Source organism: Pungitius pungitius, chromosome 3 (genome assembly GCF_949316345.1).
Source record: "Pungitius pungitius chromosome 3, fPunPun2.1, whole genome shotgun sequence".
NCBI lineage: Eukaryota > Metazoa > Chordata > Actinopteri > Perciformes > Gasterosteidae > Pungitius > Pungitius pungitius.
In genome coordinates, this window is record NC_084902.1 from 2618100 (window position 1) to 2645966 (window position 27867).

The 27867-nt window shown below is 49.2% G+C and overlaps 5 protein-coding genes across 6 annotated transcripts; 3 read left to right on the forward strand and 2 right to left on the reverse strand.

Moving 5' to 3' along the window:
* The first annotated feature begins 36 nt into the window (after positions 1-36).
* pnkp (polynucleotide kinase 3'-phosphatase) lies at positions 37-5950 on the forward strand. The gene is made up of 17 exons (XM_037480122.2): positions 37-334; positions 975-1021; positions 1220-1471; positions 1957-2286; positions 2466-2545; positions 2646-2703; positions 2814-2921; positions 3009-3080; positions 3313-3361; positions 3554-3624; positions 3800-3892; positions 3996-4092; positions 4569-4630; positions 4852-4961; positions 5114-5201; positions 5286-5353; positions 5522-5950. Exons 1-17 carry the CDS (start codon positions 214-216, stop codon positions 5640-5642), a joined length of 1827 nt encoding a protein of 608 aa, XP_037336019.2. The 5' UTR covers positions 37-213; the 3' UTR covers positions 5643-5950.
* On the reverse strand, positions 5786-10890 carry si:ch1073-280e3.1 (complement C2). Its single transcript, XM_037480079.2, has 19 exons — positions 10567-10890; positions 10347-10453; positions 9672-9819; positions 9415-9600; positions 9167-9340; positions 8989-9087; positions 8760-8902; positions 8523-8664; positions 8300-8434; positions 8114-8218; positions 7868-8005; positions 7690-7790; positions 7503-7602; positions 7143-7290; positions 6874-6947; positions 6641-6732; positions 6420-6552; positions 6285-6334; positions 5786-6200 (listed from the first exon to the last, which is right to left on the reverse strand). Exons 1-19 carry the CDS (start codon positions 10610-10612, stop codon positions 6024-6026), a joined length of 2298 nt encoding a protein of 765 aa, XP_037335976.2. The 5' UTR covers positions 10613-10890; the 3' UTR covers positions 5786-6023.
* An 11-nt stretch (positions 10891-10901) lies between these two features.
* On the forward strand, positions 10902-20874 carry mfrp (membrane frizzled-related protein). Of its 2 annotated transcripts, XM_062561031.1 has the most exons (13): positions 10902-11525; positions 11939-12047; positions 12129-12242; positions 12359-12517; positions 12632-12851; positions 18788-18918; positions 19006-19131; positions 19256-19332; positions 19427-19575; positions 19677-19807; positions 19946-20080; positions 20202-20329; positions 20432-20874. In XM_062561031.1, the coding sequence occupies exons 1-13, from the start codon at positions 11460-11462 to the stop codon at positions 20654-20656; spliced, it is 1770 nt and encodes a 589-aa protein (XP_062417015.1). In that variant the 5' UTR covers positions 10902-11459; the 3' UTR covers positions 20657-20874. The 2 variants fall into 2 exon arrangements, with proteins under 2 accessions (XP_062417015.1, XP_062417016.1); XM_062561032.1 differs by having other exon boundaries at positions 10902-11513; positions 11939-12242.
* Positions 20875-20940: 66 nt separating this feature from the next.
* Positions 20941-24311, reverse strand: nudt8 (nudix (nucleoside diphosphate linked moiety X)-type motif 8). The gene is made up of 5 exons (XM_037480145.2): positions 24182-24311; positions 22638-23437; positions 22409-22541; positions 22014-22091; positions 20941-21751 (listed from the first exon to the last, which is right to left on the reverse strand). Exons 2-5 carry the CDS (start codon positions 23435-23437, stop codon positions 21566-21568), a joined length of 1197 nt encoding a protein of 398 aa, XP_037336042.2. The 5' UTR covers positions 24182-24311; the 3' UTR covers positions 20941-21565.
* A 179-nt stretch (positions 24312-24490) lies between these two features.
* On the forward strand, positions 24491-27849 carry ftr86 (finTRIM family, member 86). The gene is made up of 10 exons (XM_037480134.2): positions 24491-25267; positions 25551-25646; positions 25766-25999; positions 26098-26260; positions 26340-26399; positions 26487-26555; positions 26748-26783; positions 26867-26914; positions 27012-27214; positions 27501-27849. Exons 1-10 carry the CDS (start codon positions 24755-24757, stop codon positions 27834-27836), a joined length of 1758 nt encoding a protein of 585 aa, XP_037336031.2. The 5' UTR covers positions 24491-24754; the 3' UTR covers positions 27837-27849.
* The last annotated feature ends 18 nt before the right edge of the window (positions 27850-27867 follow it).

Genomic DNA, 27867 nt, shown 5'->3' on the forward strand with positions numbered 1-27867 from the left:
TTCCAGACGAGCCCATTTCTCTGACGGACCGCGCAACACACAATTAGAGCTTTTCCGGTCCATTGTACCTACGAACCAACTAAGTCAGAACGAAGTTGTGGCCAAAAGTAGGAACGTTTCACGCTTGTAAAATAAACGGCCCCCTTTCGTGTGATAAGTAACGTTGTGTAATTCCTGCTTTTGAGTTCCCGAAAAAAACCATACGAGCCAAAGATGTCGTGCGCGCTGCTCGGCCCGTCCGGGGTTCGGGTCCCGCTGGAGGACGGACGAGCCGTGATTCTGGGCCGGGGTCCGGACACCGGAGTCGCCGACAAGCAATGCTCCAGGCACCAGGGTGAGGGAGGTTTCTCATTCTGTATTAACGTTAGTTCCAAAAACACACCAGAAGTCAGGGGGGATTGGTATTATTATCATAATTATTATTATTATTATTAATCACAGAGGTTGATGCAAATTAGTCGAGGGAGAAGAATCAAATAACATCTTACGGGTTTCATTAAACATGTTCCATCTTTTAGAGGAGAAGTAGTAAAGAATTAGACTCCACGAACTGATATTAAACTGAGTGGATCCATATGAAACATTTCTTACGTCTTCTTTGGTAATTGATTTAAAACAAAAAAAAAGTTCTATATGTACTGAGAATACGTATTGGTCGGACAAACTAAGCAATTTAGAGCTGTAGTAGTTGATAATAAAAATAATGAAACAATAGTCAGCTGCAGCACTTTCGATTTGATTTGCTTTAACTAGAAATGGATAAAATGCTGAAATGAACAAACATGGATGGAAAGTGCGTCATCAGCATCTTGCCACAGTAGTTGTGTTTATGTAATAAATATAAAGCTGTGATTCCTTTTCCATTATTCATCTAGTCTCCAAAATATCATAAAGCAGCTTCAACCAGCCGAATATCCAGCCGTGTCTGTGAGTATCCGTGACAGCAATCGTGTGTTTGGTTGTGTTTCTTTCAGTGAAGGTGGTGGCTCGCTATGCAGACCAGGATGTTGTTGTGACTCAGGTATGAAAACAAACAAGTGAGCCCGGCCCAGCGGCCCCGGATTATAACTCTTGTCTCCGCGTGGAGCTGTCGGACTGGAAAAGAACCAGACACACCCCGGCAAAAGAAGGGCGCTGGTTGTCTTAACGCCCTTTGCACCCTGCATGCATAAAGGATTCAGAACAATGCCCATGCAGCTCTTGTTCCTCTCCCCCACAGCTGGGTCCCAATCCCAGTTTCCTGGAAGGTGAGAAGCTGAGCCGCAGCCAGTCCGGCAAACTCACCCACGGAGGCACCCTCTTCCTGGTTAACCGGAGCCACCCGTTCAAAGTGCACTACGCCCCCGACTCAAACGGAGTCAAAGCCGCCGATAAGGCGAGGGGAGCCAGAAGTGGCGAAGAAAAAGAGCCGCAGTCCAGTCGTGTTCCCAAGCGCAGTTTAAAGGATTTCTTCTCCACCTCTCCCATGAAGGTATCACATGCGTTCGGTCATTGTGGTGACACCCATTAAGGCACAATGGGGCCGAATGATGAAAGATTTTCTAAAAAAAACAGCACCTCTTCTGCTCCTACAGTGTGCTTTTTGCAACGGTTTCTGGAGATAAATCTTCATAAAACTTTGAAGATTGAGTTTGTCCCTTTAAATTTATGGCAATAACTTGATTATTCTGCTCAATCCATCTAAAGAAAAACACCCAGTCCGAGTTTAAATTTACCTCTGGATCACATTTCACTTTTAATACATTTCATTTGGATTCAACAGAAGGTAGTTTTGAAGTTTGATGCAATACAGTTAAACCAGGTTTTGATTGAGTTTGAGGATGAATCCCTGTTGGTGCGACTTCGCCTTAGTGTATCACGTCATGTGTCTTATTTGCTTATTCATGTAATGTTATAAAAAATGATCAAAAGAAGTCGTAGACACACATTTAAAATTTCTGTCTTCTTTCCATCAAGTCATCTAAAAGACAGCTGAGTCCAGAGAAGGGACACGCCGAGGTGAAGCGCCAAAGGCTGGATGCGGAAGCCGCGGGTGGACGGACGAAGCAAGAGGAAGAGGAGGAGGAGGAGGAAGAGGAGAGAATGGCGGAGGAAAAGCTCAAGCAGCTGCAGAAGCTGGCGGAGGAGTCTTTGAGGGAGAGGAGCAACGGCTCCCAGCCTTCATCCTCCTCCTCCTCCTCCTCCTTCTCCTCCTCCTCCTCTTCCAATGCGTGTCTGAGGGGCACCTGGCAGCAGGTCGGCGGTCTGATGCTGTACACGGCCGCCGGCGTCAGAGCGAGCGAGAAGGTGGGGGAGCGGCATCATTTGCCCCCTTAGCGAGGGTTTCACTTGCACAACGAACGTGCTTCTCGCCTTGTAAAGTTCTACATTTACTGGTTGTTGGGTTTTTTTTTCTCACATGAACACATATGACGTCATGTCTCAGGCGTGAAAGACTCTTGTTCCTCCCTCTTGCCGTCCTGCAGATCGCTGGCTTCGACATAGACGGCTGCATCATCACCACCAAGTCCGGGAAAGTCTTCCCCACTGGGCCCGATGACTGGAAGTACGTCTGCACCTTCCCTTTCCCCAATGCTCTGCTCTGCCCCCCCCCCCCCCGGCCTTTCGTGGTATTCACCTGCTTGTGTCTCTCCCCCCGCTGACAGGATTCTGTACCATGAGATCCAGCCCCGGCTGGCCAGCCTGCTCAAGAGGGGCTACAAGGTGAGGACGGTGCCAAACGCGCGGGGGGGGCGGCTCCCTCTGTGGTGCGACGTGAGGCCCGGCTTCCTGTTCTACCCTCTCTCTCTCTCTCTCCCCCCCCCCCCCTACAGGTGGTGTTCTTCACCAACCAGATGGGCATCGCCAGAGGCAAGCTGAAGCCGGAGGTGTTCCGGTCCAAAGTGGAGGACATCCTGGCCAAGCTGCAGCTCCCCGTGCAGGTTTGTGGCGTTGCGGTTCGGTTCGACTCTCATCTCTTCTCGCCCGATCGTCCTTCGAAACGAACGCGGGTTTTCTTTGCGTCTCAGGTGTTCGTGTCAACCAGCCCGGGAATCTACCGCAAACCGGTGACGGGAATGTGGAATCACTTGTGTGAGAAGGTGAACGCTGTTGGAGGCGCTTAAACACACGCCCATATTACTGAAGAGCAACACACCCTGCACAGTATTTAAACCCGTGACAGATAGAACAAAAGTAAAGACTCTTTCACGCTAATTCAGCTGAGTCACAATGTGTCTGACAATACACTGTCTATTTTAGTAGTATTAACTGTGTCCTCGCATGTGTGTGTGTGTGTGTGTGTGTGTGTGTGTGTGTGTGTTTGCTGCTCAGGCGAACGATGGCGTGACCATCGACAAGACGCAGACGTTCTATGTCGGAGGTGAGCGAGGTTGGGCGTGAAGTGGTCTGATGATGTGGAGGCTTTAAGACCTGAAATCTAAGAAAACCTAAAACTAACTCCTCAAAGTGCAGATATGCAACATAACCCTTCTTACTAGTGCTTTCTAAACCGTTGAAATGCGCGCACACACACACACACACACACACACACACACTCCACCTTTGTGCACAGATGCTGCCGGCAGGCCGGAGAACTGGGCTCCAGGGAAAAAGAAGAAGGATTTCTCCTGCAGCGACAGACTGGTAAGGCCACGCGTGTTAGTGGGTGTTGCCGTGGCGACGGACACCCTGTGTTTACAGACGGATTTACTGATATGGTATTTCCCAAATGGGTGTGTGTGTGTCGTCTTAAGAGGGGGATCAGGTGAATTCATTTTTCTAAAAACGTTGCTCTCTTTCTTTTGGTCTCTGTTTGCAGTTTGCTCTGAACATCGGACTCCAGTTCCACACCCCGGAGGAGTACTTCCTGGGCTGGAAGAGCGCCCCCTACAGCCTGCCTCACTTTGACCCTGTGAGAACCATGAACGGCCCTGCTGCGTTTTTTTCTTTCCTTTGTTTTCACACAATATGAGAATACGATGTTAACCTTTTTTTTTCTTCATCTGAACTTCCAGAGGAAGCTCGACTCCGCCTCCAGGTGCTACGACCCCCCGTCGGCCTCGCTCACCTCCAGCAGCACCGAGGTCCTTGTTGCCGTGGGTTACCCTGCATGTAAGAGCCGAAGTGGCGATTCGTCCACCCGTCTGTTCCCTCGCCCCACCGACCCCGCGCTGACCTTGTTTCCGCCTTGTTTCCTCCTCGCTGACCTTGTTTCCGCCTTGTTTCCTCCTCGCTGACCTTGTTTCCGCCTTGTTTCCTCCTCGCTGACCTTGTTTCCTCCTCGCTGACCTTGTTTCCGCCTTGTTTCCTCCTCGCTGACCTTGTTTCCGCCTTGTTTCCTCCGTGCTGACCTTGTTTCCGCCTTGTTTCCTCCTCGCTGACCTTGTTTCCGCCTTGTTTCCTCCTCGCTGACCTTGTTTCCTCCTCGCTGACCTTGTTTCCGCCTTGTTTCCTCCTCGCTGACCTTGTTTCCGCCTTGTTTCCTCCGTGCTGACCTTGTTTCCGCCTTGTTTCCTCCTCGCTGACCTTGTTTCCGCCTTGTTTCCTCCTCGCTGACCTTGTTTCCGCCTTGTTTCCTTTTGCAACAGCTGGTAAATCCACCTTCTTCCACACGCACGTCGTTCCCAAAGGCTACGCGTACGTCAACAGGGTCAGTGGATTTTAATTCTAAACACATGCAGAACTTTTTACAGTACAGGAAGATTTTAACTGTTGCTACTCGGCTTTTTCTTTTTGATACACACGATGTGCAACTCCTTTAAAGATGGTAGTACTGTGATAATGATGAGAAACACCAACGTAAAGGTGGTTATTGTCGGGGCCTTTTCCCTTAAAGTTCCCCACACTGTCATGTGTGTTGCTCTGCCTCAGGACACACTCGGCTCGTGGCAGAGCTGCGTGTCAGCGTGTGAGCGCGCCCTGAAAGAAGGCCGCAGCGTTGCCGTGGACAACACCAACCCGGACCCGGAGTCTCGCAAACGGTAAAAGCAGCGCGTGTGTTCCTGTATTTCGTTATTTCACTTTTGTCATTATGTTCAAGTGTCACAATCGAAACAAATTGCTACAGTGTTTTTGTTTTTTTTCTTGTACCTGCATTTATTGTCTTGGTTTGTGACAACAATACTTTTTCCAGATATGTGGACGTTGCAAAGGCAGCGGGGGTGCAGTGCCGCTGCTTCCACTTCTCGGCCTCCCTGGAGCAAGCCAAGCACAACAACAGAGTAGGCGCCTCCTGCTCGACACTCCTTGGGCCGTTTATCCTTTTTATTTCATTTATTTGAACACGTCGTCGTTGTCCTTCACAGTTCCGTGAGATGGTTCCGTCGGACGTCAAGCACGCCAAGGTCAATGACATGATTTTCCACAGCTACAAGTGAGTGATTTGACGAAATGAAGCTTAAATGCATTCTATTTCACTGCAATTTTCATAATGATACCTTTCCTTCCTGTTTCTGTGGTAAAGTCTAGTCTAAAGTCTTGAATAGTATTTTTAATAACACGTACACAACAGACAGGCACTGACCGCTTTCTGTCTGGACAGGAAACACTTTGTGGATCCTGCTCTCGATGAGGGATTCTCCGAGATCCTCCAGATCCACTTTGTCCCCAACTTCAAGGACAGCCAATCAGAAGCCTTGTACCGGCAGTTTTCTGAGGGCTGATTGGACGGCTGGCTGTCCGGGGGTCCTTTCACTTTCAAAATCTCGCTGACACAAGAAAAATAAATTCCAAATAACAGCCGGAGAAGCAGCTGCAGAGAGAAACCCTACAGATGAGCAGCAGTGATGGAAAAATACACAGAAAGTTTGTTTCAGCTCAGGTATATTTCCATTATTTAGGCCTCATTTATTTGTGTTGCGTTCAGAAAGAATCCAGAAAGATGTTTTTTTTTTCATTATTTTTTTATGTTGTGAGTGACAAAAAATCAGTGTTATTTCTATTCCTATTGACAATAAAGTTTTAGAACACACTCGATGACCGTGTCTACGATTATTCACACATTTGCTGATGCGCTCGTTGCGCGAGGCCGTTCCTCGAGGTCCTCAGTCGTCGTCGGGCAGGAACTGGACTTCCCCCCCGAGCAGCTGCTTCAGCCACGGCATCACCTGGAACAGGTCAATGTGGAAGTCTCGGGCGTCCGGAGGCGGCCTCACGCTGCTGTACCCTCTCACGCCGGGGGGGTCGCACACGTTGGTCGTGCCCCAGCTCAAGACTCCCACCTGGAGACGAAAGGCGGGACACATGAGGCGCGCGATTGATGCCGGGTCCGGTGCGCCCGCGATGCTTTTAGAACCTTTGCAGACCTGAAAGTAGCGGTTTCTCTTTTGCAGGAACAGGGATCCACCCGAGTCACCTGTGCACCAAAAAAAAAAAGGAAAAAGATGAGCTGTAAGCGATGTGGCGGTCAAAGCGGCGGCGCATTAAGCGCAAGCGAGCACCTCTGCAGCTGATGGCGTCCTGGTACCCCGAGGAGCCCCCGGAGCAGAGGAACCGGTCGGGTATGTACTCGTCCAGAGTCACGTTGGTGGGATCTCTGAGTGTTTGCCTCGCCTTCTCCACGCAGCCGGGCCTCTGCAGGCGTAGACGGAGGACTCCTCAGAACAAAGACTTCTTCTTTTTTTAATTTTTTTTTTTTTTTAAATAGTCACATGTCACTCACCTGGCTCTCGGTGTGAACGTGCGTCTGTTGGCGTGCGACGTTCTTGTGGATGAAAGAGGCGGCGGTCTCCTCGTGTGGAAGCAGCTCCTTCCCTGAAGACGCAGGTGCATTTCACTATTTGGGATATTCAGTCTTGATATCGTTACTAAAACAAAGGGAACAAGTGAGTCCACCCTCTCACTACCATCCATGCCTTTTTATTTAGGCCAACCGAAGGTCAAAAGGTCACCTACTGTGTTGCCGACAGGTGGAGTTGACTCTCTTCATGGCTCGATCCGCTGGTACGGTACACGGCAAGCAGATGGGTCTGTAGTATGTAAACACACACACACACACACACACACAGAGAGAGCCAGTATTCCTCTTAGCTACACCAGACAAACCCTTTTAATTAAAAGATTGATGCTTGCACTTTAAAATGAGGGCCTGTTGGTTGGTTGGGGGGGGGGGGGGGGGGGCGTCCATGTGGCGCCGCCCGTCTCTTCCTCACTCATAATCTCACCTGGCCCTCCAGGAGGGCTTGACCTCCTGGTCGAGCTGGACCAGAGCGACGTCGTAGTCGTAGAACTCGGACACGTTCCTGTGCTCGAGGGCCCTGACGTCGTACTTTGGGTGAATGAAGACCTTCTGGGAAGCCGACGGGCCGTCACCTGGAACACGGAAAACACCCAGAACTCTCAATCTCGATATTTGTTGTAATGCCAATATCCCATTATATTAAAACAATGAGTTTGTTATATTGATGATGTTTACTATTGGTAAGTACATTATTCATAATACGTTTTAGCCCAAGTGAGTTTAGCATCCTGCACTGCAGTCTTGCTACACCACATGGACGTCCCGTTCCCCCCCCCCCCCTCACCGTGGTGTACGTGCACCTTCTGCAGGTCGCCGGCGCTCAGCCCTTTGAAGCAGTGAGCGGCTGTCAGCACCCAGTTCGGGCTCACGATGGATCCGACACACTTAAAGGGGAGGAAAAGTCCACGTTTGTCAAAAAAAAAGTAAAAAAATCCAAATCTAAAATGTTAAAGAGGAGGCTGATGAGTGACCTTTGAGGCCGTTTCCAAGGTGACATGCCAGGGTCTGGTGAATGTCGCCTGACCGTCCTCCCGCTCCTGAGCCACCCCACACATTGTGACGCTCTGATCACCTGCATCAGAGATGCTCCTCAGTCACCGTCACGTCGCCGCGAGGCGTAAACACGCACCAGGGCCATCGGCTACTCACTGATGATGCGGTTGAACACCTGCCCCAGGGTTCGGAAGTCTCTCACCACGAAGAAGTGCTCCTCGCCTCGTTTCTTCGAGGCTATGGAGTTCAGCTCCGCTTTGTTGACTTGATCCCCAATTCCAAAAACATAGACGTCTACAAAAAGAAAACAACACATGGTTGATTACCTTCTGTATCAAGACACATCAGCAGCTAAAGTGTAAACGCTGTACAGGTCGTATTTAAAAGATTGAATCTTGACACCCAGCATGGTCTCGTCGGTGTGATCACGTGACGCGGCGCTGTAGCCCAGCAGATTTCGGATCTGGTTGAGGGCGATCTCAGGCTTCCTGCCGGTGTTGGAGTAACCTGCAGACGAGGAGAGGAGGAGTGGCCTCAGCGCTGAAGATGCTCCACAGAGTGTGTGTGTGTGTGTGTGTGTGTGTCTACCATCTGTTTCTATGATGATGACGTTCTGCGTCTCATTGAAATGGTTCCCGGCGTCGTCTTGCTTCAAGAAGCTGATGACCTCGGCGACGCGCTCCAGGGCGGCGTGCAGGTTGGTGCCCGTCTTGAGCCCGTGGCCTGCAGATGGACGCGTGCCAAAGGCTCAGCTCTACAGAACACAGACGACGGCGGCGGCGGCAGAGGCGGCGGCGGCGGCGAGTCCTACTCAGGTAGTCGAAGTGCTCCAGGCTCCATACGACGGCGTCCGCGCTGCCGCTCCTTTCCGTCTCCATGATGTCCACGATGTCTCTCGTCTCCGTGGCGAACGACAGCACGTGGAACTTCAGCTGCACCTCGTAGCTGTCCAGCTGGGGAGGAGACACGCGTGATGAAACGAAAATACACTCCCCCCCCCCCCCCCCCCCGCCCCCCCTCCCCTTTGCTGAGTCAGCTGAGCTCAAACCTTTCGGATGAGAGCAATGGTGGCGCTCCTGGAGAGATCAAAGTCCTGCTTTCTGATGCTTCCCGACGTGTCCAGTAAAATGTAGACGTTCATGCGACTGCCTTCGGTCACGCGGAAGGTCCTGGCGAAGGACCCTGTTGTGTCTTACTCACACACACACACACACACACACACTTATTTCAGTTAAATATATGCACTTAAAAATGTCATTCTGCGCTTTGATACGCACCTTTCTTTTTGGAGTCCGGCGAGATGACGTCCATGATTCCTCCCAGTGACCCCGCCAGGGCCGCTGCCACGGCGCCGGGGGAGTCAAAGGTGTTGGCGCCTGCAGATGGACACGTTTCCTAGTCATGTTTTTCGCCTGAACGTGAAACTGATGTCCATAAAACCGCGCTCGTGGTCACCTTGGCAGCGCGGCGTTGAGCCGCTCCACTCCCTGTTCTCCAGGCACACCCGTTCAGCCGACCCGAGGAGATCCAGACCGGCCTGGCAGCGGTAGGTCACCTTCTCCCCGGTGTGGAACCGGCCTGCTGACCTCAGCGCCCCCGGTGGGATCCCCGGGTCGCTGCAGTCGCCAGCTGCAGCCAGCAGAGTTCAGCACAGGGTCAGTACTCTGCGTGGTTCTGTTTCCCCTTCCGTTTCAAGTCCTCACCGTGGTCGACACAGGCGGGGGCGCCACCCGTCCACTCCCCAGAGAGGGCGCAGGTCCTCTGGGCCGACCCCTGCAGGGCGAAGCCGTCCTGGCAGGAGAAGCTCTGCGTCGCCCCGACTCGGTACCACTGGTCTCTGGGCCATAGGTCCCCGTGGTCCAGCTGCAGCTGAGCCGGACACAGCACGTCTGGAGTGAGATGGGGGGGGTTTACTATGCGGCCGAGTCCCTGAACGCGGCATTGCGGTGCAAACCGTTACCTTTGCACGTGACCCGGTGCACCCGCCTGCCGTCGGTCAACCTCACCAGGGACCAATCCCCGTCGGCGCCGCAGAGCCGCTGGCTCACCGGGAAGGGGTACCGCCCCGCGCCGCAGTGATAGGTCAGCACGCTGCCCTCCAGCCCTCCCTGGGGGGGGGGGGTGGGGTGGGGTGGGGTAACTCACACTCACTTTTACTGACAAACAAAAGGCTGGTGTTTCACTTTCAGGATCCTTTGGTTCCCTTTTATCAGAAAATGAGCCTCCTAGTTCAGCAGGTGTGACGAGAATAATAATAATAATTATTATTTATTCATAGATTTTCGGCCATTATTTCTGACATACATTAGCTGTTCTTACCAGCCTCCCTTTAGGCTATTTCTATTTAAAAATATTTTACTTTGCAATTATTAGCAAATGATTGTACATAAAACTGCATCAGTGCAGCAGAGCAAATGTACACACAACATTTGACCTCGACGTGACCTCTACGTGACCTCTACGCCTCTGAGACTTTCTGATGATCTTCACTTCACATTAATCAGAAGATTTTCTCAAAAATAAATAAATACATTTACACAAAAATGTTTGTTTTGTTGGACCAATCAACCACCCCTTAAAAATGCTTATTTACTGAAAGGTGATTGATTGATTTGAGCTCGGCGCGTCCTTGTACCTGTGAGTAGGTGACACGTCCGCCTTTGATGCTCTCCGTGGTCGAGCAGTTCAGCGGCTGCGGATCCTCGTAGGTTCCGTCTCCATAATCGTATTGCTGCGGCGACACTGGAGCCCAAAACAAACAAATAAACAAAAAAACAATCCAAGGTGCCTCGATTCGACATGAAATGGTGTGCGGGTGGAGGAGGAGGAGATCACAGCAGAGCCGGAACGCTCACCCTCGGAGGTGAAGAGCAGGACCCACAGAACCGTCCGGACGCACATGACCGCTCCGTGTCGCAGGTGTCCCAGAACCACAGCCAGCTGCTCTGTTTGATGACCACCGATTACCCAACAACACGGCGTTGAGCAATCTGGGAAAGAACCCAGATTTGAGCTCTTACTTTCGTTATTGCTTCTTCCGTTTCTCTTGTTTTACCATCGTGGAGTTTGTCTTTGGTGATATTTGACGACTTTGACTGCAATGCTGGGGGCGAATGATGTCATTTTGAATCTCAATCTCTGCAGCTCGTCTCGCTGTTATTCATAAAACCCGGAGCTCACCACAAGAGGTATTACCACTTCACCGCTTGTTGGCCAGTGTTTTGGGGTTCAAAGCAGTGTGCGTGTGTGTGTGTTTCTGCACCTGCTCGTCATGTTCCGTCATGCAAGCGCGCTCGTGAATAAGAAGGCTTAACGGTTATCGTTAAAGGGATTATGGAGATTTAACAGGGACCCCCACGTCCACCTTCCTCCTCCTCCTCCTCCTCCTCCTCGGTGGGGCTCAGTCCTCTCAGCTGACTCGGCTTTGTTCGACACATCGAAGGAGTTTCTAAAACTCCTTTGTGGCCACTCGCCCACCAACAGAAAAACGGAGACGTGCAGTTTGATGCCGCTTAAGCCGACAAAAAGGCCTTAGTATGGAGGTTGTTTTTGAAAGCGCCGTTGAGTTGTATTTGTTATCTTGATCCGGAGCTCTCTCTCACGATGGAGGACTTTAAGGCCGTGAACTTACTGCACCTCGGTGGAGCTGCGGGAGCAAAACGGTGAACAATGTTGAGAAAGCATTCCATGGGAGCCGATCTGTTGGCGACGTGTCGGCCTCTTTGAGACAGCGGACAGCGGACTGAAGATGTCCGACCTCAGCCAAGTCGCAGTCTACTCCGACTCTTCAGATATCTACAAGGTGAGCCAGGAGGTGGGTTAAAAGGTCAGTTATTGGGCAGGAGAATGTGGCCTAATTAGTTATTCATGATCATCTAGGAAACTCTCTTTTCTTGGAATAACTGGATTTATTTTGAGGTCAAAGGTTATACGTAAAGGCCTTGACACCCTGTTGTGCCAGTTAAATGAATTCTTCTTTTGCTGCTTATTGGGTTGTTTGGACGGAGTCTTTCATGTGTGCGTCAAATGTGTACATGTAGCAGTAAATATTTAGAGCGAGACGCCCCTATAGCAGCGATTCAACAGCGCGTTGCATCCCTAAATGTTACTTCAAAGCAGCTGTAACTGATGTTGGTGTAATAACAACCAGGCGACAAATTGAAAGGTATCCTGGATATCTGCATGAGTTTAATTTACACAACTTTATATTTTTTTTGCTTTCTGCAGAATGTCTTCTGCAACCCTGCCTTCGAGCTGGAGGGGGAGCGAGAGGAGCGGGTGGAGGGGCTCAGGACGACCTCGTCCACCCCCGAACCCATCAAACCGCCTGCAGCCGGTAAACTAGTCGGCATCTTTCCGTGACCCGGAACCCCGCAGGTGTCCAATCATGGTGTTCACTGTGTGCCGTGTGGTTCAGGTCTGGGCGGCGGCGGCGGCCTGTTCGGCGTGCGTGTGACGCGTCTGCGCGGCTGGGCGGCCGTCTGCGTCCTGTTGGCGGCCCTCGGACTGGCGCTGGCCCTCGTCCTCACGCGTGAGTCACCCCGTTAAAAAAAGGGCGTTTGAGGGGGGAGAGGGGGAGGGTTTCAGCCGGGTCCATTTGTCTCCGGTCAGTGTTGTGATGGGTCTCCCCCCGCGTCGCGTCCCCAGAGATGAAGGGCCAGGCGGTGGAGGACGCCACCAGCTCTCCCGTCCGGCTGAACACAGGCGATGCCGCGTCCCAGACTCTACCCGCCACCTCGGCCGGCGGGGGCCCGCCGGGGAGCACGTCGGCCCCTCGGCCCGCCGGGGGCCCAACGCCCGGAACGCGTGAGCGACTCCAGCCCGAACGGACCTTCATGTTGAGATTGCGAAACCGTTTGATTTGATCTTTTCCGGTATCCCCCCCCCCCCGCCCCCCGCCCCTCTCTATTTGTCCCGCAGGCTGTGGGGGGGTGCTGTCCGACCCGGAGGGCAGCTTCAGTTCTCCGAACCACCCGGGCTCCTACCCGCCCGACTTGCTGTGCGTGTGGGTGATCCGGGTGGCGCCCCCCTCCCAGGTCCAGATCCGCGTGACCTCTCTGACCGTGGAGGGGCCGTCTCCCTGTCTGTTCGACTGGCTCGAGGTGCAGGAGCAGATGGAGCAGAGCGCCGTGGTCACCAGGTAGGTCGGACCCCCAAATGCCTTCAGGGCCTTTGACGGACCCAACTACGCAGGTTGTCCTCATGGCTTCTTTGCCTGCTCTCCTTTAGAGGCCCATGCTTCTGTTGTAGGAAGACCTTGAACTTTGCACTCTGCAAATGATCTGATCCAAGTTTGTATTTTGTATCAAAACAGGGCGAAGTTCGGCACATACACATTTGAGTGCACATGGCGTTCAGACTTGACATTTGTAACTCAAATAAACATTTGTGTGGTTGGTAGGTGGCACCAAAGCTCCGCGGACAGTGGAAAGGCTTCTTGGAAAGATTCCAACGCGTGAGGGAAGCTTTTTACTTGGAAAGTGTCGTAATAAAAAGCTTCCACGAAATCCCAATAATGTTACACAACTGGATCACAAATCCTGTTCCAGGATTACAGAGGGCAAAGTTCAGACTCCCACTTGCAACTCCGAAGCTGTGAAATTGGAGAAATAATAAAAAAAAAAAACTAAAACAAAACAGTAGCAGTGAGAACTAGAAAATGCATTTCCTGCTGAAAATGCGTTGGAATGCAAAAAGCTGAAGTTAATTTCAAAAAGTTGCTTAAAGTACAGAAATGAAACAAGCTGAAATTATTCTAAATATTGCTGAAAGAATAGAAAAAGCTGAAATACATTTTAAAATGGCTGAAAATACAGAAATGAGTAAAGCTGAAATGAACTTGAAACAATTGCAAAAAAACTGAAATGGGAGAAGCTTCTATGAATTTGAAATCACAGAAATAATAAAAGCTGGAATTAATTTCAAAAAGTTGCTTAAAATGCAACAAGCTGAAATTATTCTAAACATTGCTGAAAGAATAGAAAAAGCTGAAATACATAAATGAGAAAAGCTGAAATGAACTTGAAAGAATATAAAAAAAACTGAAATGGGAGAAGCTTCTATGAATTTGAAAACACAGAAATAATAAAAGCTGAAATTAATTTAAACGTTACTGAAAGAATAGAAATAGGAAAAGCTGAGAATTAAAAAGTACATTTTTTGTAGTAATATAAGGTTTAGTACTATAGTTGTAATTGTGGTACTAGCAGCAGTAGAAGTACTAGTTTCACTAGTATTTGAAAGCAATTGTGGTGTACCTATTGTTGAGGTACAGATAATCATTGAGGCTTTTATTTTGAAAAATGGAATTGGGTGGGGGGGGGTTTGGGAGACAGAATGTTTGTTATTTAAAGCAAATGGACTTGGTAAAATTGAGTTGTACAGCGCTCTTCTAGTCTTCTGACCACTCAAAGCACCTTAACACTACATAACATCATTCACCCATTCACACACCAATGACAGGACCTACCATACACAGTGGCACCTGCCCAACCAGTAACTAACATTCACACACTGTAGTCACAGCTAGAGGAACAATCCTGGGATTAAGCGTCTTGCCCAAGGACACATTGACATGCAGGTTAGCCAGGCCTGGGATCAGACCAACAACCCTCTGATTGGAGGACGGACGCCCGCGCTCCCCACTCACCCACAGTCGCCCTAAGCTAATAAAACTAAAGTTATTAATTGATGGGCCTCAAACATTACAGTAAGAATTCCCTCCATTGGGGTTGAAATACTAGTACTAGTAATATTAGTAGTAGTAAAAGTCATTTTAGTAATAATACCAGTTGAAATACTAGAAGTACTACTAGAAGTACTAGAAATATTAGTAGTGGTTGTAGTACTATTTGAAAGAGCAATACGTATTTAACAAAACAGCTTGATCCTAAGCTTCATGGCTAAATTACAGATAATCATTGCAGCTTTTATTTTGAAATGATGGTATTGGGTGAGTGGGTGGAGTGGTGGGGGGGTTGAGAGACAGTATATATTATTTAATAGGCCTCAAACATTACAGTAAGAATTCCCTCCATGGGGGTTGAAATACTAGTAGTACTAGAAATATTAGTAGTGGTTGTAGTACTATTTGAAAGAGCAATACGTATTTAACAAAACAGCTTTATCCTAAGCTTCATGGCTAAATTACAGATAATTATTGCAGCTTTTATTTTGAAATGATGGTATTGGGTGAGTGGGTGGGGGGGTTGAGACACAGTATATATTATTTAATAGGCCTCATCAAACATTACAGTAAGAATTCCCTCCATTGGGTTGAAATACTAGTAGTAAAAGTATTTTAGTAATAATACCAGTTGAAATACTAGAAGTACTACTAGAAGTACTAGACATTTTAGTAGTGGTTGTAGTACTATTTGAAAGAGCAATACGTATTTAACAAAACAGCTGAATCCTAAGCTTCATGTTTAAATAACATAATCATTGCAGCTTTTATTTTGAAATGATGGTATTGGGTGAGTGGGTGGGGGGGGGGGTTGAGAGACAGAATATATTAGAAGGCCTCAAACATTACAGTAAGAACTCCCTCCATGGGGGTTGCTTTGAAATGATGAGAGAAGGTGGAGAGAAGGAGGTCATGTCAGGCTGCACTAATCAGCTAATTAGGATCAGCTGTGAGTCACAGAAAGAGCCCCAGCTCGTTGTCGCGGCAACGGAGCAGCTGCACTTAGCTCACAGACAGTTACTGAGAACCCACACCTCAAACAAGTGCTTCCTGGAGCAAAACTATTTGGAGTAGCCAAAAAATAATGACATTTTGAGAGACACAAGACTCTACCGAACGTTTGAGTCTAGTTTTTATGTCTCTATGTGTTTTAAAACTGCTCTACCAGCAGTTTACAAAACATGGACCTTCTTTTGTTGTCTGACTTTCTCCTCACTCTAGCGCGCACTGTAAATTCAAAAAGAACCCCAAAACTAATGAAACATAATTAGTGATTATGAAAAACGTATAATAGATATCAACAAGCTGTTTTTTTAATAAAATTGTTAAGACTTGTGTCAACATTTTAAAGTTTAAATGGTGTCTCTAGCTGAAAGATTGGAAAAGCTGAAAAAGTTGAAAGTTGAAGAAGTTTTGAAAGGATTTGAAAATTTAATCCATTAGGAAACCATGTTAAAAAGGTTGAAGATATTAATTTATATTAATTCAATTATAAGAGCTAAAAAGCTGAAAAGTCATAGCACACCTCTCCTGAAGGAGCTGAACATTTTAATATTTGAATGGTCTTAATAGCTGAAAGTGTGAAGGAGTTGAAAGGTGCGGCGGAAGAAATAGAATATGAAGAAGATGAATAAGTCGGAACTAGAAAATGCATTTCCTGCTGAAAATGCGTTGGAATGCAGAAAGCTGAAATTAATTTCAAAAAGTTGCTGAAAATACAGAAATGAGAAAAGCTCAAATGAACTTGAAACAATTGCAAAAAAACTGAAATGGGAGAAGCTTCTATGAATTTGAAAACACAGAAATAATAAAAGCTGAAATTATTTCTAAACATAGCTGAAATACATTTAAAAATATCTGAAAATACAGAAATGAGAAAAGCTGAAATGAACTTGAAACAATTGCAAAAAAAACTAAATGGGAGAAGCTTCTATGAATTTTTAGAACACAGAAATAATAAAAGCTGAAATTAATTTAAACATTGCTGAAATAGAAATAGGAAAAGCTGAGAATATAAAAAATACATTTTGTTGTAATTGTTGTACTAGTGGTACTAGCAGCAGTAGAAGTAGTAAGTACTAGTTTCACTAGTATTTGAAAGCAATTGTGGTGTACCTATTGTTGAGGTACAGATAATCATTGAGGCTTTTATTTTGAAATAATGGAATTGGGTGGGGGTGGTTTGGGAGACAGAATGTTTGTCATTCAAAGCAAATGGACTTGGTAAAATAGATTTGTACAGCGCTCTTCTAGTCTTCTGACCACTCAAAGCACCTTAACACTACATAACATCATTCACCCATTCACACACCAATGACAGGACCTACCATACACAGTGGCGCCTGCCCAACCAGTAACTAACATTCACACACACTGTAGTCACAGCTAGAGGAACAATGCTGGGATTAAGCGTCTTGCCCAAGGACACATTGACATGCAGGTTAGCCGGGCCTGGGATCAGACCGCCAACCCTCTGATTGGAGGACGGCCGCCCGCGCTCCCCACTCACCCACAGTCGCCTTAAGCTAAGAAAACTAAAAAGTTATTGATGGGCCTCAAACATTACAGTAAGAATTCCCTCTATTGGGGTTGAAATACTAGTAGTACTAGTAATATTAGTAGTAGTAAAAGTCATTTTAGTAATAATACCAGTTGAAATACTAGAAGTACTACTAGAAGTACTAGAAATATTAGTAGTGGTTGTAGTACTATTTGAAAGAGCAATACGTATTTAACAAAACAGCTTTATCCTAAGCTTCATGGCTAAATTACAGATAATCATTGCAGCTTTTATTTTGAAATGATGGTATTGGGTGAATGGCTGGGGGGGTTGAGAGACAGAATATATTAATTAATAGGCTTCATCAAACATTACAGTAACAATTCCCTCCATGGGGGTTGAAATACTAGTAATATTAGTAGTAGTAAAAGTCATTTTAGTAATAATACCAGTTGAAATACTAGAAGTACTAGAAATATTAGTAGTGGTTGTAGTACTAATTGAAAGCGCAATAAGTATTTAACAAAACAGCTTTATCCTAAGCTTCATGGCTAAATTACAGATAATCATTGCAGCTTTTATTTTGAAATGATGGTATTGGGTGAATGGCTGGGGGGGTTGAGAGACAGAATATATTAATTAATAGGCTTCATCAAACATTACAGTAACAATTCCCTCCATGGGGGTTGAAATACTAGTAATATTAGTAGTAGTAAAAGTCATTTTAGTAATAATACCAGTTGAAATACTAGAAGTACTACTAGAAGTACTAGAAATATTAGTAGTGGTTGTAGTACTAATTGAAAGCGCAATAAGTATTTAACAAAACAGCTTTATCCTAAGCTTCATGGCTAAATTACAGATAATCATTGCAGCTTTTATTTTGAAATGATGGTATTGGGTGAGTGGGTGGGGGGGTGGGGGGGTTGAGAGACAGTATATGTTAATTAATAGGCCTCATCAAACATTACAGTAAGAACTCTCTCCATGGGGGTTTGAAATGATGAGAGAAGGTGGAGAGAAGGAGGTCATGTCAGGCTGCACTAATCAGCTAATTAGGATCAGCTGTGAGTCACAGAAAGAGCCCCAGCTCGTTGGCGCGGCAACGGAGTAGCTGCTGTTAGCCCACAGACAGTTACTGAGTACCCACACCTCAAACAAATGCTTCCTGGAGCAAAACTATTTGGAGTAGCCAAAAAATAATTACATTTTGAGCGACACAAGACTCTACCGAACGTTTGAGTGTAGTTTTTATGTCTTTATGTCTTTTAAAACTGCTCTACCAACAGTTTACAAAACATGGACCCTCTCTTGTCTTCCGACTTTGCCCGCACTCTAGCGCTCACTCTAAATTCGAAAAGGACCCCAAAACTAGTGAAACATAATGAGTGATTATGAAAAAACTATAATAGATATCAACAAGCTGTTTTTTTAATGAAATTGTTAAGACTTGTGGCAACATTTTAAAGTTTAAATGGTGTCTCTAGCCGAAAGATTGGAAAAGCTGAAAAAGTTGAAAGTTGAACAAGTTTTGAGAGGATTTGAAAATTTAATCCATTGGAAACCATGTTAAAAAGTTTGATGTTTTTAATTTATATTAATTCAATTAAAAGAGCTAAAAAGCTGAAAAGTCATAGCACCCCTCTCCTGAAGGAGCTGAACATTTTAATATTTGAATGGTCTTAATAGCTGAAAGTGTGAAGGAGTTGAAAGGTGCGGCGGAAGAAATAGAATAATAAAAATAAAAAAATAAAAAAGGCGGAATAAAGAAAAGAAGAACAATACTTGGAATGCTTGAAGCATTCCAACTAATAAAGATTAGAAGAACAATACTTGGAATGCTTGAAGCATTCCAACTAATTATTAAAAGTTCTGTCCGGCGCTCCCGCAGGTTCTGCGGAAACGTGGCGCCACCGACGGTGAACACGAACAGCAGCTCGGTGTGGGTCACCTTCCGCTCCGACGGCAGCATCGCGGGGAACGGCTTCGCCGCCCAGTACCGGGCCGTGCGGCCCGCGCACAGTCAGTACCTCCCGAGCACGTGGACCCCCCCCCCGCGTCCGTTCAGACCACCTTAAGCGTGCGTGCGTGTGTCTCTCCCCCCCCCAGAGAGCTGCTCCAGAGAGGAGTTAATGTGCGACGGCGGGCGCTGTCTGCTGCGCGCGTCCGTGTGCGACGGCCGTCCGGACTGCCGCGACGGCGCGGACGAGGCCGACTGCAGCCACAAGCACAAAGGTGAGCACGCGCGTGACCCAAAAGAGCGCACGTTTAATCAAAAAGACCCCCTGAGAAGGAACACGCACACACGAGGGTTGTGTTTCTCCCCCTCCCCCCCCCCCCCCCCCCCCCCCCACCACAGACTGCGGAGGGCAGAGGACGGGGGGCTATGGCTCCATATCGAGTCCAAACCACCCCGGGCCTTACCCTCACCAGCAGGTACGTCCACCTGTCCACCTGTCCTGCCCCCCCCCCCCCCCCTCTCTTCACCCTCCACCCCCACCACTGAGCCGTCTCTCCTGTGCCCCGGCAGCTGTGCGCGTGGCACATCTCTGTTGAGGAGGGCCACGTGGTCGCGCTGAGCTTCCAGAACTTCAGCCTGGAGACGCAGGACGTGTGCGAGTTCGACTACGTGGAGGTGCACGACGGCGGCCACGCTGGCGCCGGCAGGGTGCTGGGGCGGTGAGGGCGGGTTTCCAAATACATATTTGATAGAATAATATACAATGCCCCTTAGATGTGTCACATCGGGTATTTGAGTTCGTCCATCTTTTTCCTCTCAGGTTCTGCGGCACCACCTTCCCCCCGGACGTGACCTCCTCCGGCCCCCACATGACGGTGGTGTTTGTGGCCGACGAGGGAGTGGCCGACAGCGGCTTCAACGCAACGTACCGGGCGGTGTCCGTCCTGGGCAGTGAGTGCTTGACACCAACCCTTGGTTCCTCTCGTTACTTCCTTCACACCAGCGTCCTGTCGGACGACCCACATTTTGGTCTTTCTTTCATCATTTGCTCCCCCCTTGACCCTCTCGTTGTCCCTCTCGACTCGGAAGAGACGTGCGTCCCCGGCCAGTTCGCCTGCAGCGGCGGGGAGTGTCTCCAGCAGCAGTGGCTGTGCGACGGGTGGAGCGACTGCCCCGACGGAGCGGACGAGCAGGCCTGTGGCAACTCCACCTACCCTCCCTTCAGTGAGTCCCCGTTATCGGTGACCCCGACGGGACAGAAATTGCAATTACATTATTACTTCCTTTGTCCATAAAAGGAGCGATTGACTAAGTGTAAAAAAATAAGAAAAGCGTTTCCCCTCAGGCTCATCGTGCGAGTTCATAGAGGTGGAGATGTGTGTGGGCCTCAGCTACAACCTCACCTCATTCCCCAACATCTGGCTGTCCATTGCTGACCAGAGAGAAGCCGCCACGCTCCTGCGACAGTACCGGGTAAACGCTCACTCCACTTCTCCTCGCTGCTGTGAGGGCTCCTCGGGCGCCAGTTGCTTGTAAACAACAAACTTGTGCCCCCCCTCCCCCTCCGTGGTGCAGGTGCTGATGGAGCTGGCGTGCGTCGAGCCCCTGCGCAGGCTGGTGTGCGGGATGTTCCTGCCCCGGTGCAGCCCTCAGGGGGGGGTCGTCCAGCCGTGCCGCTCCGTCTGCTCCTCGGCCGAGCGGCAGTGCAGCCAAGCCCTGGACCTCTACTCCTTCAGCTGGCCCTTCAACTGCCACCTCCTGCCGGACTCTCAGGACCCCATGGAGTGCTCGCTGCCTTGATGTTGACATTGACAGGACCCCCCCCCCTTCCAACAAAGTCTTTTTTCATGACTTCTTTTCATATCGCATTTTTACTGAACTGAAAACTCTTTTGGGCTCAGACCAGTTGTGTTTTTTTACAAGCTGGTTAAAAAAAAAACAACGGGCCTGTGAAGCTTTTGGCACAAAAGCTAAAAGAAAAGCTTTAACGTAACAAAAATAAACATAACTGATGTGTTTGTGTGATTCTGAGGCCTGCACTCTATTACCTTCAGGTCATCAATCAATGAACAATACAGGGAGAATACCTTTAAAGCTCTTTATTGCATTGTTCACCAAATGATCTTCCTCTGTGTTTTTAAACATTCAACATTTGATCCAGTGTGAGCGGAATCTCACTGGAAACTCTGATCTCTGCTCCTCGCAAAATAATTAAAATGAAGGAGAAAAAAAGCCTCATGGGAGAACTGTTGTGCCAGTGACTACTTCGTTTAGCTTGTTAACATGAATTAATTTGGTAAATGCTGGTACAGAATAATTCAGGAGTAAAGGATAAGTGAGTTTTTGAACGCAACATTGCTCGTAATATAGAGAAATACTGATACATGATTAGATATAGTAAAGTATTGCTGCTGCTTCTCAGTCATCACAGCTGGCCAACACCTCTATACACTTGTTCCATTCAGTAGAGATTCTTACACACCTGAGGCTCCGAAAGTGCACACTTGGAAGAAGAAAAGAAAGTTATCTCCCGACTGGAAAGACATTTCCCTTTATGAAAAGAAAATACTTCTCATTCAAAACAGATTCCTGGCATCATTTTGCTTCACAAAACTTGACTCCACATTTGCCTCCTCAGCCACACGACAGGTCTGTAATGTGAACTATGAAAAAAATAAGATGATAAAATAAATGCAGCCGGTTGAGCTGCTAAGGAGGGACAATGAGCTTCAGGGTGCGATCCAGGGCGATGGCCGTCAGACCCCACACTCGATGCTTCCCGTTACGAAACACCGGCAAGGTGTATCCGTACTTGTCGCCGGTGCGGAAGTTTGTGTAGCCTCGGTTCCGAGGGTCGTACAGGTGGGATAAGGACAGGGTGAAAATCTCCTCCACCTGGGACAGAAACAGGCAAAGGAAGCACACTTCAAAACATTGAATTTAGATTGAAGCTGAACCAAAAATGTTTGGTTATTATTGTATTGATTTACATTTCTAACTGTTCAGTAACCAGTGTAAAAGCTCCTCTTATCAACAGTTATCAAGTGTGTTGATAAGAAATTGACAGAGTGTACCACGTTCACAAAGACACCTAACAGTAATCGACACAAGTAGAAAGCCGCCCCTATTGAAGAAATAAAAGTCAAGACAGCTTTACCTCGCCAGGGTTTGGTTTGAAGGACAAATCCTCTATGGGGCCGAGGTTAGCCAGCACAGGAGCGATGGTCATCCCGGACTGATGGGAGACCAAAGACGGCGTCACTCAGTTTACAAAGCGATAACGTTTGGAATGAATTGATAAGACAACACTGTCCACTGTCAAGACAGATTCATCTGTGGCTTGACTTTATGATGAAGTAGACTCTGAATTAGAGAACACAAAGAGTCAAGGAATGATCAGAACAAATTTAAGGGAAATGCTGAAAAAATACAAATTGCTTGATCAAATCAGGAGTCGGCTGGAAAAAAACCCCCCTAAAAACAAGTCTGTGAAAATTATTTCTCTCCTCATAAATTACATATTTTTGAGTTTAACACTTGCACATCACTCACCGTGTCCTTGAGAGGCTTCAAGATGCCCCAGACCTTCTCGGTTGCCACAGCAACACCCAGCTCTTCCCGCGCTTCCCTCAGCGCCGTGGCCACCACGTCGCTATCCGATGGATCGCTCTTTCCTCCCGCAAAGCTACAAACGACAGAAAATGAGAACGGCTTTAGGTACCAAAGTGGAGATTTCAAAACAACGTTGCCAGCCAGCCCGCCCCCCCCCGCCCCCCCTTACCTGACATCTCCCTTGTGGCGGCCCTTCAATGTGCTGGAGCGCAGGGTGAAGAGAAACGCCGGCTCCCCCTGATTAGAGCACAGAGACACCAGGACTGACGCCCATCTCCCATTGCTCTTTCCCTGGCTCTGAGCCGCCCCCCTTTTGCCGGCCTCGTACAGCTTCAAGTTGGGCACCAGGTTCTGCCGACACCGGGTTTCATTCGTCGGGGAAAGGCAGTCCCTCCAGCCGCCGGCCTCCCGAGGGGCAGCCCGATGAACCGCTCGGGATATTGGAGCAGAGAGGTCGGAGGGTTGTGGTCTACCGTGAAAGTGGTTCAAAGTCCATGGCGCGCACGTCAACGAGGCGAAAGGTCTAACAAAGTGCTGTCTGCAGTGCGACTCGCTCCGGAGAAGGTCACGCGCCGTCTTACAGGCGGAGCTGTGGGAAGGTTGGCAAATGTCCCAGGGCCTTCTCCAGGGTTGAAGGCAGCTTTTGTTGATTAAACAGTCTCGGTATGGGCTCACAGCTTTGGGGTTTGGGGGGGCAGTACCCTGAGGAAGGTGTTGATAACTGGACAAGATGGCTTTGGCTGAAGCCTCTCTCTGCTTCGGAGTGTTGCGGTTTGATAAGGACAGCTGTGTTGAACGAGGCGATGACCCCTCCTTGCCGCCAGGGATCCCATCGGATCTCCTTCTAGTCGCAGCTCTTGCACCCTGCCACCCAGTGTGTTCAGAGAAACTAGACAGGTGGGACTCTCTCAAAAGCCGCAACAGCCTTCTGGGACACGAACAAAACAGGACCTGGGGCCGCCTAAACATCTTGGAAAAACAAATAGAGACGCGAAACATTACGAATTAAACACATCAGCCAACTAAGCTTATTTGGCTCTTCGGAGAAGTGCCTCAGCAAGTAGTTTGTAACCTAATAGCGAGTCATCTCACAGCTCAGGTGAAGCATAAATGCCACACGGATCCACCTGTGGAGGAGGTTAACGTTACGTATGCGTGAAAGCTGCTAACTGCTGACGTCACAGCCCGGCTGATCTCAGCGCAGGAGTTTAACCACATGTCACCACTTTAATCAATACTGGAGCATCACCGTCAGCTCATAGCTTATTTGTTCTTGTCATGGAGCCCACGAAGTGCAGCAGGGAGTTTTCTGGCGCCGCAGTCAAACTTTGGCTAACTAGCTACAGCTGCTAGCTGGCTAGCTAGCTAAGCGGAGATTCGAAAGCTTGCGTTACCGGTGTTTGGAAACACAAAGGCAATTACGTTAAAGAGCAGGGTGAACTGTCCTAAATAAAAGGTCAAACGCTGGTTTGGTAGCCGTACATATTTTGTTTGGCTTTAAAAGCAAACGTCGACGCCAACTAACTTGCCGAGGAAAAAACTAACGTTAGCAAAACAAAAGCAAACAAAGGCTAACGTTAAGTCAATGTGCCGCAAAGCTAAACCCCGAATGTGCTCATCGGGAAGGAGCCAACGCGTCGTGAACGGAGTCTGAATACACCGAGCAGAGTAAACGACGTTAGATGACAAAGGATGACGCGTTAAAACACTCACCTTGAAAGTTGGACGAACGGCGGTCGGCCTGTCGCCCGGCTTGCCGGCTGCCGCTAACAGTCAACATGGCGCATCCCGATGCGCGTCACCGCGGGTCAACCGCGTCCCCCGGAGCGCGCATTTCACGCTGGCAACGCCGAGACGGAATATTTGTCATCATTTGACCGGTTTCACATTTGCGTGAACCATTCGGGTGTTACGCAGGTCTGTCCGCGTTCCACTCCACGTTAACCGGATCTACATAAGCACCGGGATGGCTCCTCTATAACATTGCATGATTCCATTGTTGGTCAAAAGTTAATTCTCACACTGACTTAAAGTGGTCATTAGAGCTTGTTGGGGCCCATTATTTGGCGTTTGGCATTCTGGGAATGCACAGACTCCTCACCCGACCTGTTTTACCAGCCCCACCCCGAGCTCGGTTTATGAGCAGCGTGAGTTTCACGTGAGCTGGCATTTCCGTATTTCCTTTGACTGAACAGAAGATCTCTAACCGCCGCGAACCAAGAACCTTTCCGGTTGTCCATTTCACACAGGTCTGGCCTCTAAAAAAAAAAAATCCAGCTCCCCAACATGGCCTCCGCCTGGTCAGAAGAGGAGACCTTTGTCTGCTCGGTGTGCCTGGACACCCTGAAGGACCCGGTGACGCTGCCCTGTGGTCATTCGTACTGCTTGGCTTGTATCCAGAGCCACTGGGACAAGAGAGACGGAAAGGGTCAGTGCAGCTGCCCCCAGTGCAGGCAGGTCTTCAACCCTCGACCCTCCCTGGCCAAGAGCACGGTGCTCGCCGAGTGCATAGACCAACTGAGAACCAAGGGCCTCAAGCAGAAGTCCTCCGCCCCCGTCTCCTCTGCGCCACCGTCCACGCCGCCCATCTACCTGGAGGTCCTGCCGGCAAGAGAGGCGCAACGGGGCGGCGTGTACCCTCCGCTCCCCACGGAGGACCCCGGGGCCTGCCCTCAACACGGCCGACCCCTGGACCTGTTTTGCTGCGAGGACATGGAGCGCGTGTGCGAGGTGTGCTGCCAGCACGGACACGAGGGACACCGCGTGCGCAAATCCCAAGAGGAGAGGGAGGAGAGACAGGTACGCGATGGACGGGGCATGGGGGACACTATCTGTGCTTTAAGCAGGTTCACTTCCCCTTCCTCGTGTTTTGTCTTGGTGGGTAAAAGGTGATGTGGATGAATAAAACAAAGACTGTGTTGTGCAACATTTACAAAATGTAGCTGAACTCGAAGATCTTGTGAAATATGTTTTTACTGCACATTCCTATTTGGACGTGCTCTCCCTCTTCCTTCATGTGTGGGTGCGGGTTTTCTTTGGTGTATCTCTATACTAAGCTATGGACATGTGTGTGTGTGTCTAGAAAGAGCTTTCTCAGATGCAGGCGGACCAACAGAAGAAAATCCAGGCGGCCTCTAAGAGGCTTGTGGAGCTCCCGCATGCCGCCCGCCAACACAAGGTGAGCGGCGGTTCGGCCCTGGACACACACCTCGTTGTGCTACGTCGCAACTCCTTGCTGAATACAGACACACACACGCACACATTGACATGCGTCCCCCATCCTCTCTGCACTGGCAGGCCCTGCTGCAGGCCCTGAAGCGAGAGAGCACGGACGTGTTCACGGAGCTCGTCGAGAGCGTGACCCGGACCGGCGTCGGGGTCGGCGAGGCCCTCGGCAACCACGAGGCGGCCCTGGGCAGCCTGGTGGAGGGCCAGGTCCACGGGCTGCAGCAGGAGGTGGCGACGCTGCGCTGGAAGGGCGAGGAGCTGAGCCGGCTGGCCGACACGCAGGACGACGTCTGCTTCTTGAAGGTAGCGGGCCGAGGCGCAAAGGGCTTCATTTGAATTTCGCGGGATTGGGGGAAAAAAAATATTACTGACCCATTTTTTTTGTGTCGTTCACTTTCAAGAACTTCCTGGTCATGGAGCCGCCGGGTCAGGCGGGTCCCCCGGGAGAGTCCGTACTGAGCCGGGAGGAAGCGGTGGTGGCCTCCGTCCGCTCGGCCATGAAAGAACTGCAAGAGTCGATGGAGGACCTGTGCAAAACCAGCCTGGCTAAGATCGCCACATTAGGTCAGTGATGGTCTCCACTTCCCTCGTTCCCCCCCCCCCTCCCCCTTTCGGCGTGTCTAAACTTTCCTTGTCTTGGTAGTGCATTCCAGTGGTCCAGCAGCTGCTAACGACAGCGGTCAGGCCACCACACCTAAAACAGGTACGGCAACCTCGAAAATCCTCCCCGCTTTGACTGTTCGTGACTCTCGTGAAGCGCTCGTACCAACTCGACCCGTCTGTCCTGTAGAGTGCGAGACGACGAGCGACCTCCCGCCTTCGCTGCCTTCGCGGCCTCCCTTGAGGAACCTCTCAGAGTGTACGTCTGCGCCTCGTAAAAAACAAATGGACCTAAAAGCCTTTTATTTGTCGAGAGCACGAGGGGTTCCAAGAAACGTCTTGCGTACCTTCAAGATCGGAATTAGAAAGGCGGTATTTCATGCAGTTGAGATCTAATTGGGTTTGAATGCTCATTTCTTTTCCCTCCACCTCTGTGAACGCGCCCCTTCAGCGCCGCCTCCACCCGTCCCTCCTCGACAACCTCAACGTAAATACGTCTACATCCGAAAACCTTATTGAATAATACCAAAGAGAAGTTTGATGTTTGATAACCCTGTACTTCAACAACAGTGGAACGTGTCCCACCGGAGCCGATGACGAGGGAAGAAATGCTGAAGTGTGAGTTTGAAACGGAACAAAAAACACTGTTTCTAAGCCCTTTTTTTCTCTCTCTGAGGGACAGATTCTTCTCTAAAACTCCTCCTCCCCCTCACAGTCCGCTTCGAACCCACCATGGACGGCGACACGGTGTTCCGGCACGTGCAGCTGACGGACGGCGGGCGCAAGGCCACGATGCGAGCGGAGAACCTGAACCTGCCGGAGCACCCGGCGCGCTTCACCTTCTGGAGGCAGGTTCTCTGCAAGGAGGCTCTGGCAGGAAGCCCTTACTACTGGGAGGTGGAGTGGACAGGAAAGAAGGTGGATGCATTAGAGTTTTACGTAAACCTTAAGTCAAAAATTGGCATCTAGCAGCTGAGGGTTTTTTAGGTTGGAAAGTTCTTATGGCTAAAATTTTTAATTGACTAAAAGCTGAACCACAGATGGGGAAAAAATCCGTATGAAGAAAGCTGGACTCAATTTAACAAATGTAAATACAGATTTAATGAACAATTCAGACTTTTGATGCCGACAAACAAAAATCCCCACGCTAGCATTGTTAGCACCACCCTCCCTTTCCTGACGGGGTTCCCTCTCCACCCTGCAGATCACCATCGGCCTGGCCTACAAGGAGATGGAACGCAAGGGTTCTGACGACGGCAGCCGCCTGGGCCACAATGCTCAGTCCTGGAGCCTGTACTGGTCCGGGACCGGCTTCTCCTTCTGGCACGGCGGCCAGGAGAAACTGCTGGGCTCGCCGAAGGCCCGGCGGGTCGGCGTCTATCTGGACCAGCACGCGGGGGTTCTGGCTTTTTACCGCGTCGCCCACAACCAAGCGGACCTCATCCACCAGCACCAGAGCCACTTCACCGGCCCACTGTTGGCAGGGTTTAGGTTCTGGACAGGAGTAGGTTCTACAGTGACAGTTTGCCAACTGGATTAAGTTGCACATGGAAAAACAAATTATTGATTAA

Coding starts and splice junctions, on each gene's coding strand:
- nudt8 (XM_037480145.2), bottom strand. CDS start 23,437: ATGTTTAGGCGGCCCCAGGTCCTGTTTTGTTCGTGTCCCAGAAGGCTG. Junction 22,542..22,637: donor CGCCACAAGGGAGATGTCAG/GTAAGGGGGGGC, acceptor TGTCGTTTGTAG/CTTTGCGGGAGGAAAGAGCG. Junction 21,752..22,013: donor TCAAACCAAACCCTGGCGAG/GTAAAGCTGTCT, acceptor TTTCTGTCCCAG/GTGGAGGAGATTTTCACCCT.
- mfrp (XM_062561031.1), top strand. CDS start 11,460: ATGTCCGACCTCAGCCAAGTCGCAGTCTACTCCGACTCTTCAGATATC. Junction 19,333..19,426: donor GGCCTTACCCTCACCAGCAG/GTACGTCCACCT, acceptor GTGCCCCGGCAG/CTGTGCGCGTGGCACATCTC. Junction 19,576..19,676: donor GCCGGCAGGGTGCTGGGGCG/GTGAGGGCGGGT, acceptor TTTTCCTCTCAG/GTTCTGCGGCACCACCTTCC.
- ftr86 (XM_037480134.2), top strand. CDS start 24,755: ATGGCCTCCGCCTGGTCAGAAGAGGAGACCTTTGTCTGCTCGGTGTGC. Junction 26,261..26,339: donor GGCTAAGATCGCCACATTAG/GTCAGTGATGGT, acceptor TTGTCTTGGTAG/TGCATTCCAGTGGTCCAGCA. Junction 26,784..26,866: donor CCCTCCTCGACAACCTCAAC/GTAAATACGTCT, acceptor CTTCAACAACAG/TGGAACGTGTCCCACCGGAG.
- pnkp (XM_037480122.2), top strand. CDS start 214: ATGTCGTGCGCGCTGCTCGGCCCGTCCGGGGTTCGGGTCCCGCTGGAG. Junction 3,625..3,799: donor TCTCCTGCAGCGACAGACTG/GTAAGGCCACGC, acceptor CTCTGTTTGCAG/TTTGCTCTGAACATCGGACT. Junction 4,962..5,113: donor GACCCGGAGTCTCGCAAACG/GTAAAAGCAGCG, acceptor TACTTTTTCCAG/ATATGTGGACGTTGCAAAGG.
- si:ch1073-280e3.1 (XM_037480079.2), bottom strand. CDS start 10,612: ATGTGCGTCCGGACGGTTCTGTGGGTCCTGCTCTTCACCTCCGAGG. Junction 10,454..10,566: donor CCTGCTCTTCACCTCCGAGG/GTGAGCGTTCCG, acceptor TTTGGGCTCCAG/TGTCGCCGCAGCAATACGAT. Junction 7,791..7,867: donor GGTGTTCAACCGCATCATCA/GTGAGTAGCCGA, acceptor TCTCTGATGCAG/GTGATCAGAGCGTCACAATG.